This window comes from Solea senegalensis, linkage group LG16 (assembly GCF_019176455.1).
Source record: "Solea senegalensis isolate Sse05_10M linkage group LG16, IFAPA_SoseM_1, whole genome shotgun sequence".
NCBI classification, from domain to species: Eukaryota; Metazoa; Chordata; class Actinopteri; order Pleuronectiformes; family Soleidae; genus Solea; species Solea senegalensis.
This window is the reverse complement of record NC_058036.1, coordinates 8,600,402-8,616,029: the sequence shown is the minus strand read 5'-3', so window position 1 is coordinate 8,616,029 and position 15,628 is coordinate 8,600,402. Positions and strand designations below refer to the sequence as shown.

Genomic DNA, 15,628 nt, shown 5'->3' with positions numbered 1-15,628 from the left:
CAGATATACTGTGCTGCAGCGCCTCCTTATGAAAGGAAGAAAAATGGAATTAACTGTGAAGAAAGCAACAAACCTGCAGGTGTGTGACATCAGTGTTGCAAGTCCTGCAAAGGGCTTTATTTTACAGCAGGTCATGTCCACTACTGTGATTCATGTACATTCATTTATTGGCTAACCTGAGACAAATGTAGGAGCTTCACTCCAAATCCTGATTTATAATTTAACTCTCATAATATTAAATTATTTTCAAAATGGACTCATTTGTCAATTATTTTCTCAATTCATCGAGTAATTGTTTACAAACCTGTAAATGATGATGTTCGCAACTGTCTTGTTTTGTCCACTGACCAGAACAAGTTTAAGTTTCAGTTTGAATGATTTATTTATTCAAGCAAAAAAAGTTTTCCTTTCACTTTATTTCTCTAATGTAACAAGCTGTAGTTTTTCCATCATTAAATTAAAAATACTACTAAATGACAACCTAGATCCAGAGCGCCATCTGTACTCTGTCAAAGAGACCGTTGTCTTCTTTTCTTTTCCCTGTCACTAGCAGTTGGGTTTTTGTGCAGCTGCCCGAGTCACCTGCATCACTGTGTTGACTCACTGAACAAAAATACAGTCCACTGTCTTCAGGCTGCAGCTTCTCCACTGTCAGAGATCCAGTGTTGGCGTCGCTCTTCTGTGCTGGAAATTTGTCCTTACTGAAGCCGCTCTCATATTTATGTTCAGTAGTAGTAGTAGTTGTGAAAACTATTTGCTTCATCATCTCCCCTGGAAGCTGCCTGTACCAGTACATCTGGTAATAATTGATACCCTTGGTGTGTTTGCAGTGTATCGTTGCATTGTCACCCATGTCTTTCCAGAGAATGGAGGTTTGAGTGACATCACTGCCATCAGTTAGACCTGTTTATAACAGATTAATGGTGTAAGTTTCAAATTGGACAATTCTATGAAACACTGTAAGAAATTCTTATTGTAATTCACCTTTCGTCCAAAGCAAAAAAATCAAAAAGCTGAGGTGAACCTGTTTCTCCATGTGTGTTATCAAAGTCAGAAAAACTGTCAGCTTCATTGCCAAGATCTAAAGGGTTGTTAGTGGGAGTGTAACTGCAGTTTGTGACGTTTGTTCCTGCAGCTGTATCAAAAGCCTTGTGGTTAATCAGAATGTAAGTGGCACCATTTATGATACTTGAGATCCCCCTAAAGTAATAGAGTTGTACTGTAGTGTTGAACTTGGGGTTTTTGTTAATATTCCAAGTGTGGATATATCACTGTGTTCACTGACTGCACAGAAATACAAGCCTTTATCCTCTGGCGTCAGATTCCTCACCGTCAGTGTCCCACTGTGAGTGTCAGGTTTGGTGGCAGGGAATTTCTCCTGACTGAAGCCTGCTCCATAGTCAGGATTACTGTTTGTATAAACAAACAGTATTTGCTTCATGTTTTCTCCTGGCAGCTGTCTGAACCAGTACATCTGGTAATAAGATTCACCCTTGGTGTGGCGGCAGTGTATCGTGGCATTGTCACCCTTGTTCTTCCATAGTATTGGCGTTTGGGTGACATCACTCCCATGAGCAAGACCTGTGGGTTTTGCAGTTGTAAACATTTTGGATGAATGAATGCATCGAGTCCATTAACACAAAAACAATATTGTTTGATGTTACCTCCTCATATTAAACACATAATAATAGAGGTAAGTTTTATTATAATTACCCATAGTCCATAGTAAAAACACTGGCAATAAGTGGTGTTTTTTGATGACGGTAATATCCATGTCCTGTTTGACTGACACTGTTCAAAGTCCTTATCCAGATACAGAGATTTAAAGGAAGGTCCTAGTTTATCACTTAATTTCATTTATCTGTCGGTGGAGCTGCGGCTCCCCCTACAGTTCATCACTGTCATTAATAAAAGCTGCAATCGTCTCTCCGCCTGCAATAATGCAGAACATCCAAAACTGGTAGAGAGAGGAACCTGTGAAAAGTGGCATCTATTAGGGATGTCCCAATACAACTTTTTCACTTCTGATACGATAGCAATATTGCAGCCTTGAGTAATGGCCTATACCAATATCGATCCGATACGATATCAGCACGAATCATACATACTTTAATGACTTATTTTGTAGTGTGGAATGTTAGAATAGGCTTGATTCAAGTGATATTACTTAAACAGAGAACAATAGTCAGCAACAGTAGGTATGAGAAAAACTGACCCATTCATTATTAACTAATGGGTTACATAAATTTTAACCTTCATCATAAGAATATTTGATTTTTTGCCATGTTCATTTCATACAGTATATGGTTAATTTGGTGTGTGGTTTCATATCACCCGTGTTTCACAGGTAACAGCGTGTCTTCAGAGAACACCCCCCTTGTTTTCACTATTTTGGATTAGCCCAACCCACACAGGGTGAGTGACTCGTCCCGTAGGTAAACCCAGAGCCCGGGGACCGACCCCGCAGACGTGCTTAGCTCCGTGTGTGGAGCTTCAGGACACATTTATCTCTTGGCATGGCATGGCTGGTTTTTGGGATATAATTAACAAACGAAGGCTGTTGAACGTCGACAGGTGGTTTATGAACTAATTTTGTTTTAGCAGCTTGCCTCAGGATTACATGTCATTTGGCAGAGACTTTTATCCAAAGCGACTTACAATAAGTGCATTTCAACATTTGGGTCCAAACAAGAGCTAGAAGAAGTGCTTCAAGTAAGCCAAACTATAAAGTGCTAGTCATAAGTGCGATGTTGAAGTAAGTGCTTGCCTTTTTTTTTTGTGTCATCGTTGTCTTAGTCGAGGTACAGTCGAAAGAAATGTGTTTTTAGTTGTCGGCGGCGGAAGATGTGGAGGCTTTCTGCTGTCTGGATGTCGATGGGGAGCTTGTTCCACCATTTGGGAGCTAGGACAGCGAACATTCGAGTTCGGTGAATGCCTCTGTGATCCTCTCAGTGAGGGGGCAGCAAGCCGGTTTGCCAATGTAGGCTGGACCGGATCCGTTTGTAGCATGGAATGCAAGCACTAGAGTCTTGAAGTGGATGTGAGCAGCTACAGGAAGCCATTGAAGGTAGCGGAGGAGTGGTTTAGTATGAGAGAATTTTGGAGACCAGTCGAGCGGCTGCATTCTGGATGAGCTGCAGAGGTCATATGGCACATGCAGGGAGACCAGCCAGAAGGGAGTTGCAGTAGTCCAAGTGTGAGATGACAAGAGCCTGGACCAGAATCTGTGCCGCCTTCTGGGTTAGAAGTGGACGTATCCTTCTGATGTTGTGCAACATGTACCTGCAAGATCGAGCTGTTGCAGCAATGTTGGCAGTGAGGGAGAGATGGTCATCCAGTGTCACACTTAGATTCCTTGCGGTATGAGAAGGAGCTACTTCAGAGTTGTCGAGGGTGATGGTCAGGTCTGTGGTGGGAGAGCCCTTTCCTGGGAGAAAAAGAAACTTGGTCTTTTCGAGATTGACACTGACATGGAGGCTCATTTCATCACCATGGACAGCGCTATGAAATCACGGCGCACAACAAACCATATAAACATTGACAAATAAATTCATGAGCAACCTCAAACTACAATACCAGTTCAAATGCACAAGCTGGTAATACAAAGACTATTTTTTAAGATACAATGAAGTGTGGTGCGCCCGGCTCCTCTGGGATCCCACCTTGGCCAGCGCGTGCCGGCCCTCACTGTCGCCGCGCAGCACAGTCCACCGGCGGCCGGGGAGAGGCCCTGTGAGAGGTTCCTTCCGCACATTCTCAATTTTTGGTATGTGTTTGTGTTATTTTTCCTTTTCCTTAATATGAGTGTCAGAGTCACTCAATACACTGTAATGCAGTGCACATTGTAATGAAACGTCAAACGGATGAAGCACCCAGAACTTTTCAAACCACACTTAAGCTATGGTTATTGTCCCTGGCACACAAAGTGACGCCCTTGAGGTGGTCTTTCCTTGTGAAGTGGGTGATTGCAGCGTAGTAAAGTTTGTCCTTTGACTTGAGCTACAAAAGAAGTCCTTTCTCTATGGACATCAGTACCAAAGCTCCCAGGCGATCCTATCCAGTACAGTTTCTGGCGTGCATCTTGATTCGCTTCAGCACAGTGTAAGACTGTTCCATGGGGGAGGTGGACGCGGGGATGGTCAGCACCAGGCAGGTGAGGGGATACAGCTGGGGCATGCTCTCAGTCAGCTCTTTAAGTGTCAGAAAATGCAGTAGCTCCGATGGGCTCCTTGCCTAAAAGTTTGCAAAAATTTGTACATGACTGTCAGTTCAATCTTGAGCCTGGGGAAGTCAAAGTGCACCTGCCGGTGCGCTGTGCACATGTTTCCAACTAATAAGAATTTTTGGTTTTGAAATGCCTTTCCACTTTCATAACCTTTTCTTTTAATTTGAGTTCTGGACTTGGACTTCCATTTTTTATTACTTGAAGTTTTTCTGTGAAAGGTCACCTTGACAAAGACGATGCTATCAAGCTAGCCCTCTCTCAATCTCTCGCAGCACTCTGGGGGGCGTGTCATGTAGTGTGTCTGTGGTCTGCAGTTAGACCCGTGCTGTTCGGACTTCACGAAGACCTAGGATCTTTTATTTTCGGCCCACTCAATTAAAATTAAACTGTGATTGGTCAACTTGCCCATCACTCTCCAAACTCTCCAAAGTCCTAATCAATTAATGAGCCTAGTAACCGGGCTAATAGTGACGGACGATTCTGATTGGATAACATGTTTCAGGACAGTAACCCTTTCATTGCTTGTTTCATTGAAACTTGAAAGTAAACCTTACTTTAGAACATAGATGAGAGAAAATTTATTAAATGTATTGTATTAAATTAAACGACATAGATTATTTAAATATATATGTATGTATACATTTTATTTAGTGGTCATATTTTTTGTGAGCTAAGTCACATAAATGTGTGCATGCAGTTTGGGGTCAGAAAACACATACTCTTACTATTAACTTGTACCAAGTCAACAATCCAACACAATAAGATGCCTTCTTGTAGCATAGTTGGCTGTGAAAATAGAACCAGCAATGGTGTCAAATTCTTCAGAATCCCTATAGGATCTCATCCCTTTAAAATAAAAAAGACATCGTCTGTGGCTCAAAAATTAAAAAGAGAAGACTGGGGTGATGCTACTGCAGTCAAAGAGGCTCACATTTGTAGCGCTCACTTCATTTCATGTAAGTTATCATTTATCAGCTCTTTCTGTTGGATTACGATGAAAAGCCTGGATTTCATAAAATTGTGTGTGTCAATGCACATATGTATAGGAAACCTATGCTGCCTAAAGTTATATTGTGGTCTTGGACATAGTTAGATTGTAGTTAGCTGCCGGCTGGCTAGCTCGTTGACAAGTAAACATGGTGTGCTAAGAACGTTCCTTGTAAGACTTTAAGCGTATAGACTTTCTCGCATGTACGGGCTAGGTTTATCTATAAGGTAAGAGTGAATAGCTGGCTACTTGCTAATATCGTCTAGCCAATCTTTTATGGGAGCTAGGTCAGGCAGACGATTGCCATCGGCTAGTACTAATTTATTTAGGTATTGTTAATAGTCCTTAATCGTCAACTAAAGAACATATTCAGAATTATTCGGTGGAAGACCGTGGACATACAAGCTAATCGCTTACCTGTTGTGCGCACATTCTCGCTAGGCTTGCATTGTTTGTATGCAATGAAAGGGTCTATAAAACATGAGTTTAAACGCAAAAAAAAATTGAATATGGATTTTTTAACCATAATTGAAGTCTACGATATCTTTACAATATGTTTCTGACTTTTACTGGCTGGAAACTGAAGTTTAAAAACTGTTAACTTCCCCGCACCAGAGTGTAACATTCTGATTGTGGTAATTTACCACAGTAAACATATTGTGAGTGTGAGTCTTTTGCGCAATATGTGTGAAGAAAAGATAAGTCTCTCCTCATGGAGGTATTCACATTATTTTCAACTGGAGCAGAGGGAAAAACAATATTTTGGTAACTTGTAGACTGTTCCGGTTCAAAAATATTTCTACAACGAACAACAGCAACAGCAATCTGCTGAAGCACCTGGAGAAGCGGAGAAAGTTGAAAGACGGACCCATAGCCAGGCACAACTTGATAAAACAATAGCACGGTATGTTTAATTGTTTATTTGGATCTCTTTTAGCAATATCAGGCTATTATTCCAAGAGTCCTATGGTAACATTTTTTACCCTCAGATATGTAGTGGAAAACATGCTGCCCATCTCCACAGTAGAGGACCCAGCTTTCAGACAGATCATCAGCATAAGAAAGATAGGCTTGCTGTTTATAGCCTATGGAAGACTTTATGGCCTGACTGAAATAAATAGGCATTGAAAAAATACTTTGGTGTTTGTGTCAAGGTTTGTGTTGGTGCACAACGGCTCATATTGCTTGGATAATTAGATTCAGTGATGTGGATGCAAATGAATTGAAACGGTTGTTTAAATCAACAGTTTGTATGATTCAGCATCAGTACAGAACTGAAATGACGGCTAGAGGGGAACTCAATCAATCAACCTTTATTTAATGGGAGCATTGGAAAAACATTTTACAGTAACTAAAAAGTTACTTTCTCAGCAAAGCATTAGTTTTTGGTTTAATTCACTGAGTTACTTTTTTACAAAGTAATTAGTAACTGTAACTAGTTACTATTTTTCAGTAACTAGCACAACACTAGTCAATGCACATATGTATATGAAACCTATGCTGCCTAAAGTTATGTTGTGGACTTGGACGTAGCTAGCTTGTAGTTAGCTGCCAGCTGGCTAGCAAGTTGCCAAGTAAACATGGTGTGCTAAAAACGTTCCTTGTAAGACTTGTTTGTACATAGACTTTCTGTACGGGCTAGGTTTATCTATAAGGTAAGAGTGAATGTTTGGCCACTTGCTAACATCATCTACCCAATCTTTTATGGAAGCTGGATCAGGCAGACTATTGCCGTCGGCTAGTACTAATTTATTTAGGTATGGTTCGCAGTCCTTAATCGTCAACGAAAGAACATATTCAGAATTATTCGCTGGAGGACCGTGAACATACATGCTAATCGCTTACCTTTTGTGACGTTTGCTGACCCCAAACTGTGCGCGCATTCTCGCTAGGCTTGGAATGTTTGTATACAATGAAAGGGTCTATATAACATGAGTTTAAACACTGAAAATTGAATATGGATAAAATTGACCAGTCTGTAACATTGCTATTATATACTGGTTCTACCCAAGCTTAATTTAAAACATTTTTTTTGTTAAAAATGTAAAAACCTTTTTTTTTGGTCTTTTTTGTTTTTTTTTATATAAATAATAATTTTGTTGACATTATCTGAAAACAGAACAGTGTTAAAAGGCAAACTTAGAATAAAGGAAAACAAAAGAATCATTTTGTGTTCTCTAAACTTCACACTTGATCATTTTCTTCAGTGAGTGTATCTGTGATTACTTCCAACCTCCTCTGAGTAAACTCTTAGTTTAGTAAAATGAGCTCTGTCAGTGGGTGGTGTCATAGTTTATCTTCTTCTCTCCACATTATAATGATCACATCAACTCCTGCTACACATCAGTGGTTCAGATTCACAGAATATAGATACACTGCCACCTAAAGAGAGGAAGTAGCATGTGTAAGTGATTATGAGCTGATGAAAACATAGTGATGGTGAGGTTTTTGTACTGAGGAGCAGTGATGTGTGGCACTGTGTAAACTAGCAGCACAGAAGTAAACTGCACTGCTGTTCAGGTCCAGTGTTTTAATAGTTAAAGTGCAGGTCTGGTCTTTATTTGCATTCCCTTCCATCTTCACTGCGACTCCAGATTCTGGGTTTTCAATGTTTGCTAACATGTATCCCAGGAACTGCAGCTGTCTGTTGTTTAACTGCTTGTACCAGAGGATTCGATCATAGTTATCAATACTATGTGAACAGCTGATGTTAACTGTTTCTGTTGATTTCTTGAACATGTGAGCTGGAGTCTGCTTCACTTTGTCACTGAGAGAGGAACCTGTGAAAAGTGGCATCAATGAAACATGAGTTTAATCGCTGTAAAAACACAAATACCAACTAAAATATAAGGGTAACTTGGCTAATGTATCATCAGTATTGTAGACTGGTTGTACCCAAAGCTAAGTTAAAAAGAGATTTTGTGAAAATGTAAGAAAAACTTTTTTTTAACAATAATTTTGTTGATATTACCTGAAACCAGAACAGTGTTAGAAGTCATACTTAGAATAAAGAAAAACAAAAGAATCATTTTGTGTCCTCTAAACTTCACACTTGTTCATTTTCTTCAGTCAGTGTATCTGTGATTATTTCCAACCTCCTCTGAGTAAACTCTTAGTTTAGTAAAATGAGCTCTGTCAGTGGGTGGTGTCATAGTTTATCTTCTTCTCTCCACATTATAATGATCACATCAACTCCTGCTACACATCAGTGGTTCAGATTCACAGAATATAGATACACTGCCACCTAATGAGAGGAAGTAGCAGGTGTAAGTGATTATGAGCTGATGAAAACATAGTGATGGTGAGGTTTTTGTACTGAGGAGCAGTGATGTGTGGCACTGTGTAAACTAGCAGCACAGAAGTAAACTGCACTGCTGTTCAGGTCCAGTGTTTCAATGGTTAAAGTGCAGTTCTGGTCTTTATTTGCATTCCCTTCCATCTTCACTGCAACTCTAGTTTCTGGGTTTTTTGAGTCCATCAACATGTATCCCAGGAACTGCAGCTGTCTGTTGTTTAACTGCTTGTACCAGAGGATTACATTATAGCTATCAATACTATGTGAGCAGCTGATGTTAGCTGTTTCTGTTGATTTCTTGATCATGTGAGCTGGAGTCTGCTTCACTTTGTCACTGAGAGAGGAACCTGTGAAAAAAGAACAAAAAACCCCAACTTACTTTAATAAAAGCATGAATAAAATATTCTTGAAGACTCTACACAAGCATTTATTACCTAAGTTATTACCTGAGATGAGCATGATATTTAAGGTTATACAGAAGACAGTGATCATCTTGTTTTTCATGGCTGCTCTTGTTATTGCTCCTGTTAGTGTGTTTTTATTTCTGCATATGTGGTTCTTATGAATAGTCACACCTCTGCATCTTGGTAAGCCATCAGGAAACCAAACCAACTGTTTAATAAGATGGTGTCAGGATGCATCATATGCCACTGCAGATATACTGTGCTGCAGCGCCTCCTTATGAAAATGGAATGAACTGCGAAGAAAGCAACAAACCTGCAGGTGTGTGACATCACTGTTCATCTAGTCCTGCAAAGTGCTTTATTTTACAGCAGGTCACGTCCACTACTGTGATTCATGTACGTTAATTTATTGGCTAACCTGAGACAAATGTAGGAGCTTCACTCCAAATCCTGATTTATAATTTAACTCTCATAATATTTCTAGAAAATTATTTTCAAAATCGACTAATTTGTCGATTATTTTCTCAATTCATCGAGTAATCGTTTAGTCTATAAAACAAGCCTGTAAATGATGATGTTCGCAACTGTCTTGTTTTGTCCACCGACCAGAACAAGTTTAAGTTTCAGTTTGAATGATTTATTTATTCAAGCAAAAAAGTTTTCCTTCACTTTATTTCTCTAATGTAACAAGCTGTAGTTTTTCCATCATTAAATTAAAAATACTACTAAATGACAACCTAGATCCAGAGCGCCATCTGTACTCTGTCAAAGACACCGTTGTCTTCTTTTCTTTTCCCTGTCACTAGCAGTTGGGTTTTTGTGCAGCTGCCCGAGTCACCTGCATCACTGTGTTGACTCACTGAACAAAAATACAGTCCACTGTCTTCAGGCTGCAGCTTCTCCACTGTCAGAGATCCAGTGTTGGCGTTTCTCTTCTGTGCTGGAAATTTGTCCTTACTGAAGCCACTCTCATATATATGTTCAGTAGCAGAAGGAGTTGTGAAAACTATTTGCTTCATCATCTCCCCTGGAAGCTGCCTGTACCAGTACATCTGGAAGTAACTGACATCTTTAGTGTGGCTGCAGTTCATGGTGGCAGACTGACCCTTGTCCTTCCACAGCAGAGCAGTCTGAGTCACATCACTGCCATCAGTTAGACCTGCAGTGGTTGAAAAAAACAAACACTAATGGGATTAAATGATGTCAATAGCGCTCATGTTTTTACTGTACATCTGCTATAAGAGTAACACACAGTACCTACGATGCAGAGCAGAGCTGCAGAGAGTGTGATCAGACCAGCTGTGATCATTGCTGTGTCCTGAGGAAAATGAACACTGTTAGACTGTCTGTGTTAGAGGAGGTGTGATGTTGGGAGTGTCATGACTATACAGTATGCTGGTGTGTGATTAGGAATGGGTCACAGTCATGATAGTGTGATAGCAACTGTAAATGCTTTCCTAACCCTTAAAATGGATAGGAAAACATTTGGAAAGGAACAACTATGTTTGCATAGTATACACTGAGGCTGATGATTGTTTTCATCACTGATTGGTTTGTTGATTATTTTCGCGCAAGAAATATGAGATTGAGAATAAGACATCACTCCCATGAGCAAGACCTGTGGGTTTTGCAGTTGTAAACATTTTGGATGAATGAATGCATCGAGTCCATTAACACAAAAACAATATTGTTTGACGTTACCTCCTCATATTAAACACATAATAATAGAGGTAAGTTTTATTATAATTACCCATAGTCTATAGTAAAAACACTGGCAATAAGTGGTGTTTTTTGATGACGGTAATATCCATGTCCTGTTTGACTGACACTGTTCAAAGTCCTCATGCAGATACAGAGATTTAAAGGAAGGTCTGAGTTTGTCACTTAATTTCATTCATCTGTTGGTGGTGCTGCGGCTCCCCCTACAGTTCATCACTGTCATTAATAAAAGCTGCAATAGTCTGCCCGCCTGCAATAATGCAGAACATCCAACACTTGTAGAGAGAGGAACCTGTGAAAAGTGGCATCAATTAGGGATGTCCCAACTTTTTCACTTCTGATACGATAGCAATATTGCAACCTTGAGTAATGGCCGATACCAATATCGATCCGATACGATATCAGCACCAATCATACATACTTTAATTACTTATTTTGTAGTGTGGAATGTTAGAATAGGCTTGATCAAGTGATTTTACTTAAACAATAGTCAGCAACAGTAGGTATGAGAAAAACTGACCCATTTATGATTAACCAATGGGTTACATACATTTTAACCTTCATAAGAATATTCGATTTTTTGCCATGTTCATTTCATACAGTATATGGTTAATTTCATCAAGAGGAAAGTACCAAGTTCAGGTTCTGGTGCACCCATGTTTCATGGGTAACAGCGTGTTTTCAGAGAACACCCCCCTTGTTTTCACTATTTTGGATTAGCCCAACCCACACAGGGTGAGTGACTCATCCTACAGGTAAACCTGGAGCCCGTGGACTTAACCTGCAGACGTACTTAGCTCCGTGTGTGGAGTTTCGGAACAGTCGACTTCGGTGAATGCCTCTGCGATCCTCTCAGTGAGGGGGCAACAAGCCGGTTTGCCGATGCATAGCGGAGTGGGCGGGCTGGGGTGTAGGTTATGTCTTGGATGTAGGCTGGACTGGATCCGTTCGTAGCATGAAACGCAAGCACTAGAGTCTTGAAGTGGATGCAAGCAGCTACAGGAAGCCATTGAAGTTAGCAGAGGAGCGGTGGTGTAGTATGAGAGAATTTTGGTAAGTTGAAGACCAGTCAGCTGCTGCATTCTGGATGAGCTGCAGAGGTCATATGGCACATGCAGGGAGACCAGCCAGAAGGGAGTTGCAGTAGTCCAAGCGTGAGATGACAAGAGCCTGGACCAGAACCTGCGCCGCCTTCTGGGTTAGAAGAGGACGTATCCTTCTGATGTTGTGCAACATGTATCTGCAAGATCGAGCTGTTGCAGCAATGTTGGCAGTGAGGGAGAGATGGTCATCCAGTGTCACACCTAGGTTCCTTGCGGTATGAGAAGGAGCTACTGCAGAGTTGTCGAGGGTGATGGTCAGGTCTGGTGGGAGAGCCCTTTCCTGGGAGAAAAAGAAACTGTCTTTTCGAGATTGACACCTCCACCATCCTCAAACTACAATACCATTTCAAATGCACAAGCTGGTAATACAAAGACTATTTTTTAAGATACAATGAAGTGCGGTGCGCGGGCCCCTTTGGGATCCCACCTCGGCCGGCGTGTGCCGGCCCTCACTTTCGCCACGCAGCACAGTCCACCGGCGGCTGGGGAGAGGCCCCGCGAGGGGATCCTTCCGCACATTTTCAGTTTTTGGTATGTGTTTGTGTTATTTTTCCTTTTCCCTAATAGGAGTGTCAGAGTCACTCAATACACTGTAATGCAGTGCACATTGTAATGAAACGTCAAACGGATGAAGCACCCAGAACTTTTCAAACCACACTTAAGCTATGGTTATTGTCCCTGGCACACAAAGTGACGCCCTTGAGGTGGCTTACAACATAGGCCTACCTTACATGAAAACGAAATCCATTTATCGGTCTTTCCTTGTGAAGTGGGTGATTGCAGCGTAGTAAAGTTTGTCCTTTGACTTGAGCTCCAAAAGAAGTCCTTTCTCTATGGACATCAGTACCAAAGCTCCCAGGCGATCCTATCCAGTACTCTTTCTGGCGTGCGTCTTGATTCGCTTCAGCACCGAGTAAGACTGTTCCACGGGGGAGGTGGACACGGGGATGGTCAACACCAGGCAGGTGAGGGGATACAGCTGGGGCATGCTCTCAGTCAGCTCTTTAAGTGTCAGAAAGTGCAGCAGCTCTGATGGGTTCCTTGCCGGAAAGTTTCTTGAGCCTGGGGAAGTCAAAGTGCAGCTGCCGGTGCACTGTGCACATGTCTCCAACTAATAAGAATTTTCGGTTTTGAAATGCCTTTCCACTTTCATAACCTTTTCTTTTAATTCGAGTTCTGGACTTGGACTTCCATTTTTTATTACTTGAAGTTTTTCTGTGAAAGGCCGCCTTGACAAAGACGATGCTATCAAGGTAGCCACAGCATCGCTCTCTCAGCACTCTGGGGGGCGTGTCGTGTATTGTGTCTGTGGTCTGCAGTTAGACCCGTGCTGTTCGGACTTCACGAAGACCTAGGATCTTTTATTTTTGGCCCACTCAATTAAAATCAAACTGTGATTGGTCAATTTGCCCATCACTCTCCAAACCAAAACACATAGCTTGGCCTTCTCCGGGATTCGAGAAGTCCTAATCAATTAATGAGCCTGGTAACCGGGCTAATAGTGACGGACGATTCTGATTGGATAACATGTTTCAGGACAGTAACCCTTTTATTGCTTGTTTCATTGAAACTTGACAGTAAACCTAACTTTAGAACATAGATGAGAGAAAATGTATTAAATGTATTGTATTAAATTAAATGACATAGATTTTTTAAATATATATATATATATATATATATGTATGTATACATATTATTTAATGGTTATATTTTTTGTGAGCTAAGTCACATAAATGTGTGCACGCAGTTTGGGGTCAGAAAACACATACTCATACCATTAACTTGTACCAAGTCAACAGTCCAACACAATAAGATGCCTTCTTGTAGCATAGTTGGCTGTGAAAATAGAACCAGCAATGGTGTCAAATTCTTCAGAATTCCTATAGGATCTCTTTGAGCCACAGATCCCTTCGTCTGTGGCTCAAAAATTAAAAAGAGAAGACTGGGGTGATGCTACTGCAGTCAAAGAGGCTCACATTTGTTGCGCTCACTTCATTTCATGTAAGTTATCATTTATCAGCTCTTTCTGTTAGATTACGATGAAAAGCCTGGATTTCACAGAATTGTGTGTGTCAATGCACATATGTATTGGAAACCTATGCTGCCTAAAGTTATGTTGTGGTCTTGGACGTAGCTAGATTGTAGTTAGCTGCCGGCCGGCTAGCTCGTTGACAAGTAAACATGGTGTGCTAAGAACGTTCCTCGTAAGACTTTAAGTGTATAGACTTTCTCGCATGTACGGGCTAGGTTTATCTATAAGGTTAGAGTGAATAGCTGGCTACTGGATATCTGGCTACTTGCTAATATCATCTAGCCAATCTTTTATGGGAGCTAGGTCAGGCAGACGATTGCCATCGGCTAGTACTAATTTATTTAGGTATTGTTAATAGTCCTTAATTGTCAACGAAAGAACATATTCAGAATTATTCAGTGGAGGACCGTGAACATACATGCTAATCGCTTACCTGTTGTGCGTGCATTCTCGCTAGGCTTGCATTGTTTGTATACAATGAAAGGGTCTATAAAACATGAGTTTAAACGCAAAAAAAATTTAATATGGATTTTTGTTTTTTAAATAATAATTGTGTTGATATTACCTGAAACCAGTACAGTGTTAGAAGTCATACTGAGAATAAAGAAAAACAAAAGAATCATTTTGTGTTCTCTAAACTTCACACTTGATCATTTTCTTCAGTGAGTGTATCTGTGATATTTCCAACCTCCTCTGAGTAAACTCTTAGTGTAGTAAAATGAGCTCTGTCAGTGGGTGGTGTCATAGTTTATCTTCTTCTCTCCACATTATAATGATCACATCAACTCCTGCTACACATCAGTGGTTCAGATTCACAGAATATAGATACACTGCCACCTAATGAGAGGAAGTAGCAGGTGTAAGTGATTATGAGCTGATGAAAACATAGTGATGGTGAGGTTTTTGTAATGAGGAGCAGTGATGTGTGGCACTGTGTAAACTAGCAGCACAGAAGTAAACTGCACTGCTGTTCAGGTCCAGTGTTTCAATGGTTAAAGTGCAGGTCTGGTCTTTATTTGCATTCCCTTCCATCTTCACTGTGACTCCAGGTTCTATTTTTTTTGATTCTATCAACATATATCCCAGGAGCTGTAGCTGTCTGTTGTTTAACTGCTTGTACCAGAGGATTTGATTATAGCTGTTGATACTATGTGAACAGCTGATGTTAGCTGTTTGTGTTGATTTCTTGACCATGTGAGCTGGAGTCTGTTTCACTTTGTCACTGTCAGAGGAACCTGTGAAAGGCACATCAATAGAACGTTGAAATACTGAGAAAAATATCTTTAGTGATATAAACAGTCTGTTAACAAGATGAAGTAAAAGCAGATTTAAAGAAAAAAGTTTAAAAATAACTTTGTTGACGTTACCTGAAACCAGAAAAGTCATGGTCAGGATAAAGAAAAACAAAATAATCATTTTGTGTTCTCTAAACTTCACACTTGTTCATTTTCTTCAGTCAGTGTATCTGTGATTATTTCCAACCTCCTCTGAGTAAACTCTTAGTTTAGTAAAATGAGCTCTGTCAGTGGGTGGTGTCATAGTTTATCTTCTTCTCTCCACATTATAATGATCACATCAACTCCTGCTACACATCAGTGGTTCAGATTCACAGAATATAGATACACTGCCACCTAATGAGAGGAAGTAGCAGGTGTAAGTGATTATGAGCTGATGAAAACATAGTGATGGTGAGGTTTTTGTACTGAGGAGCAGTGATGTGTGGCACTGTGTAAACTAGCAGCACAGAAGTAAACTGCACTGCTGTTCAGGTCCAGCGTTTCAATGGTTAAAGTGCAGTTCTGGTCTTTATTTGCATTCCCTTCCATCTTCACTGCGACTCCAGTTTCTGGGTTTTTTGAGTC

The 15,628-nt window shown here is 40.6% G+C and overlaps 1 protein-coding gene and 2 gene segments (V, D, J or C); all 3 read right to left on the bottom strand.

Moving 5' to 3' along the window:
* Positions 1–426: 426 nt before the first annotated feature.
* On the bottom strand, positions 427–4,176 carry LOC122783115. Its single transcript, XM_044047758.1, has 4 exons — positions 4,065–4,176; positions 3,663–3,730; positions 985–1,081; positions 427–903 (listed from the first exon to the last, which is right to left on the bottom strand). Exons 1-4 carry the CDS (start codon positions 4,174–4,176, stop codon positions 482–484), a joined length of 699 nt encoding a protein of 232 aa, XP_043903693.1. The 3' UTR covers positions 427–481.
* A 3,851-nt stretch (positions 4,177–8,027) lies between these two features.
* LOC122782466 lies at positions 8,028–9,112 on the bottom strand. The segment is given in 2 exon segments: positions 8,028–8,855; positions 8,955–9,112. Coding segments are annotated over 2 exon segments (426 nt in total).
* Positions 9,113–9,533: 421 nt separating this feature from the next.
* On the bottom strand, positions 9,534–12,722 carry LOC122783114. The segment is given in 3 exon segments: positions 9,534–10,071; positions 10,170–10,230; positions 12,645–12,722. Coding segments are annotated over 3 exon segments (561 nt in total).
* Between the last annotated feature and the right edge of the window lie 2,906 nt (positions 12,723–15,628).

Excerpts from the sequence above, each read along its gene's own strand:
- LOC122783115 (XM_044047758.1), bottom strand. The coding sequence starts at position 4,176 with ATGCCCCAGCTGTATCCCCTCACCTGCCTGGTGCTGACCATCCCCGCG. Across the intron at positions 3,731-4,064 it reads CAAGATGCACGCCAGAAACT|GGCCTCTCCCCGGCCGCCGG; the intron begins GTACTGGATAGG and ends AACCTCTCACAG. Across the intron at positions 904-984 it reads TTTTTTGCTTTGGACGAAAG|GTCTAACTGATGGCAGTGAT; the intron begins GTGAATTACAAT and ends TGTTATAAACAG.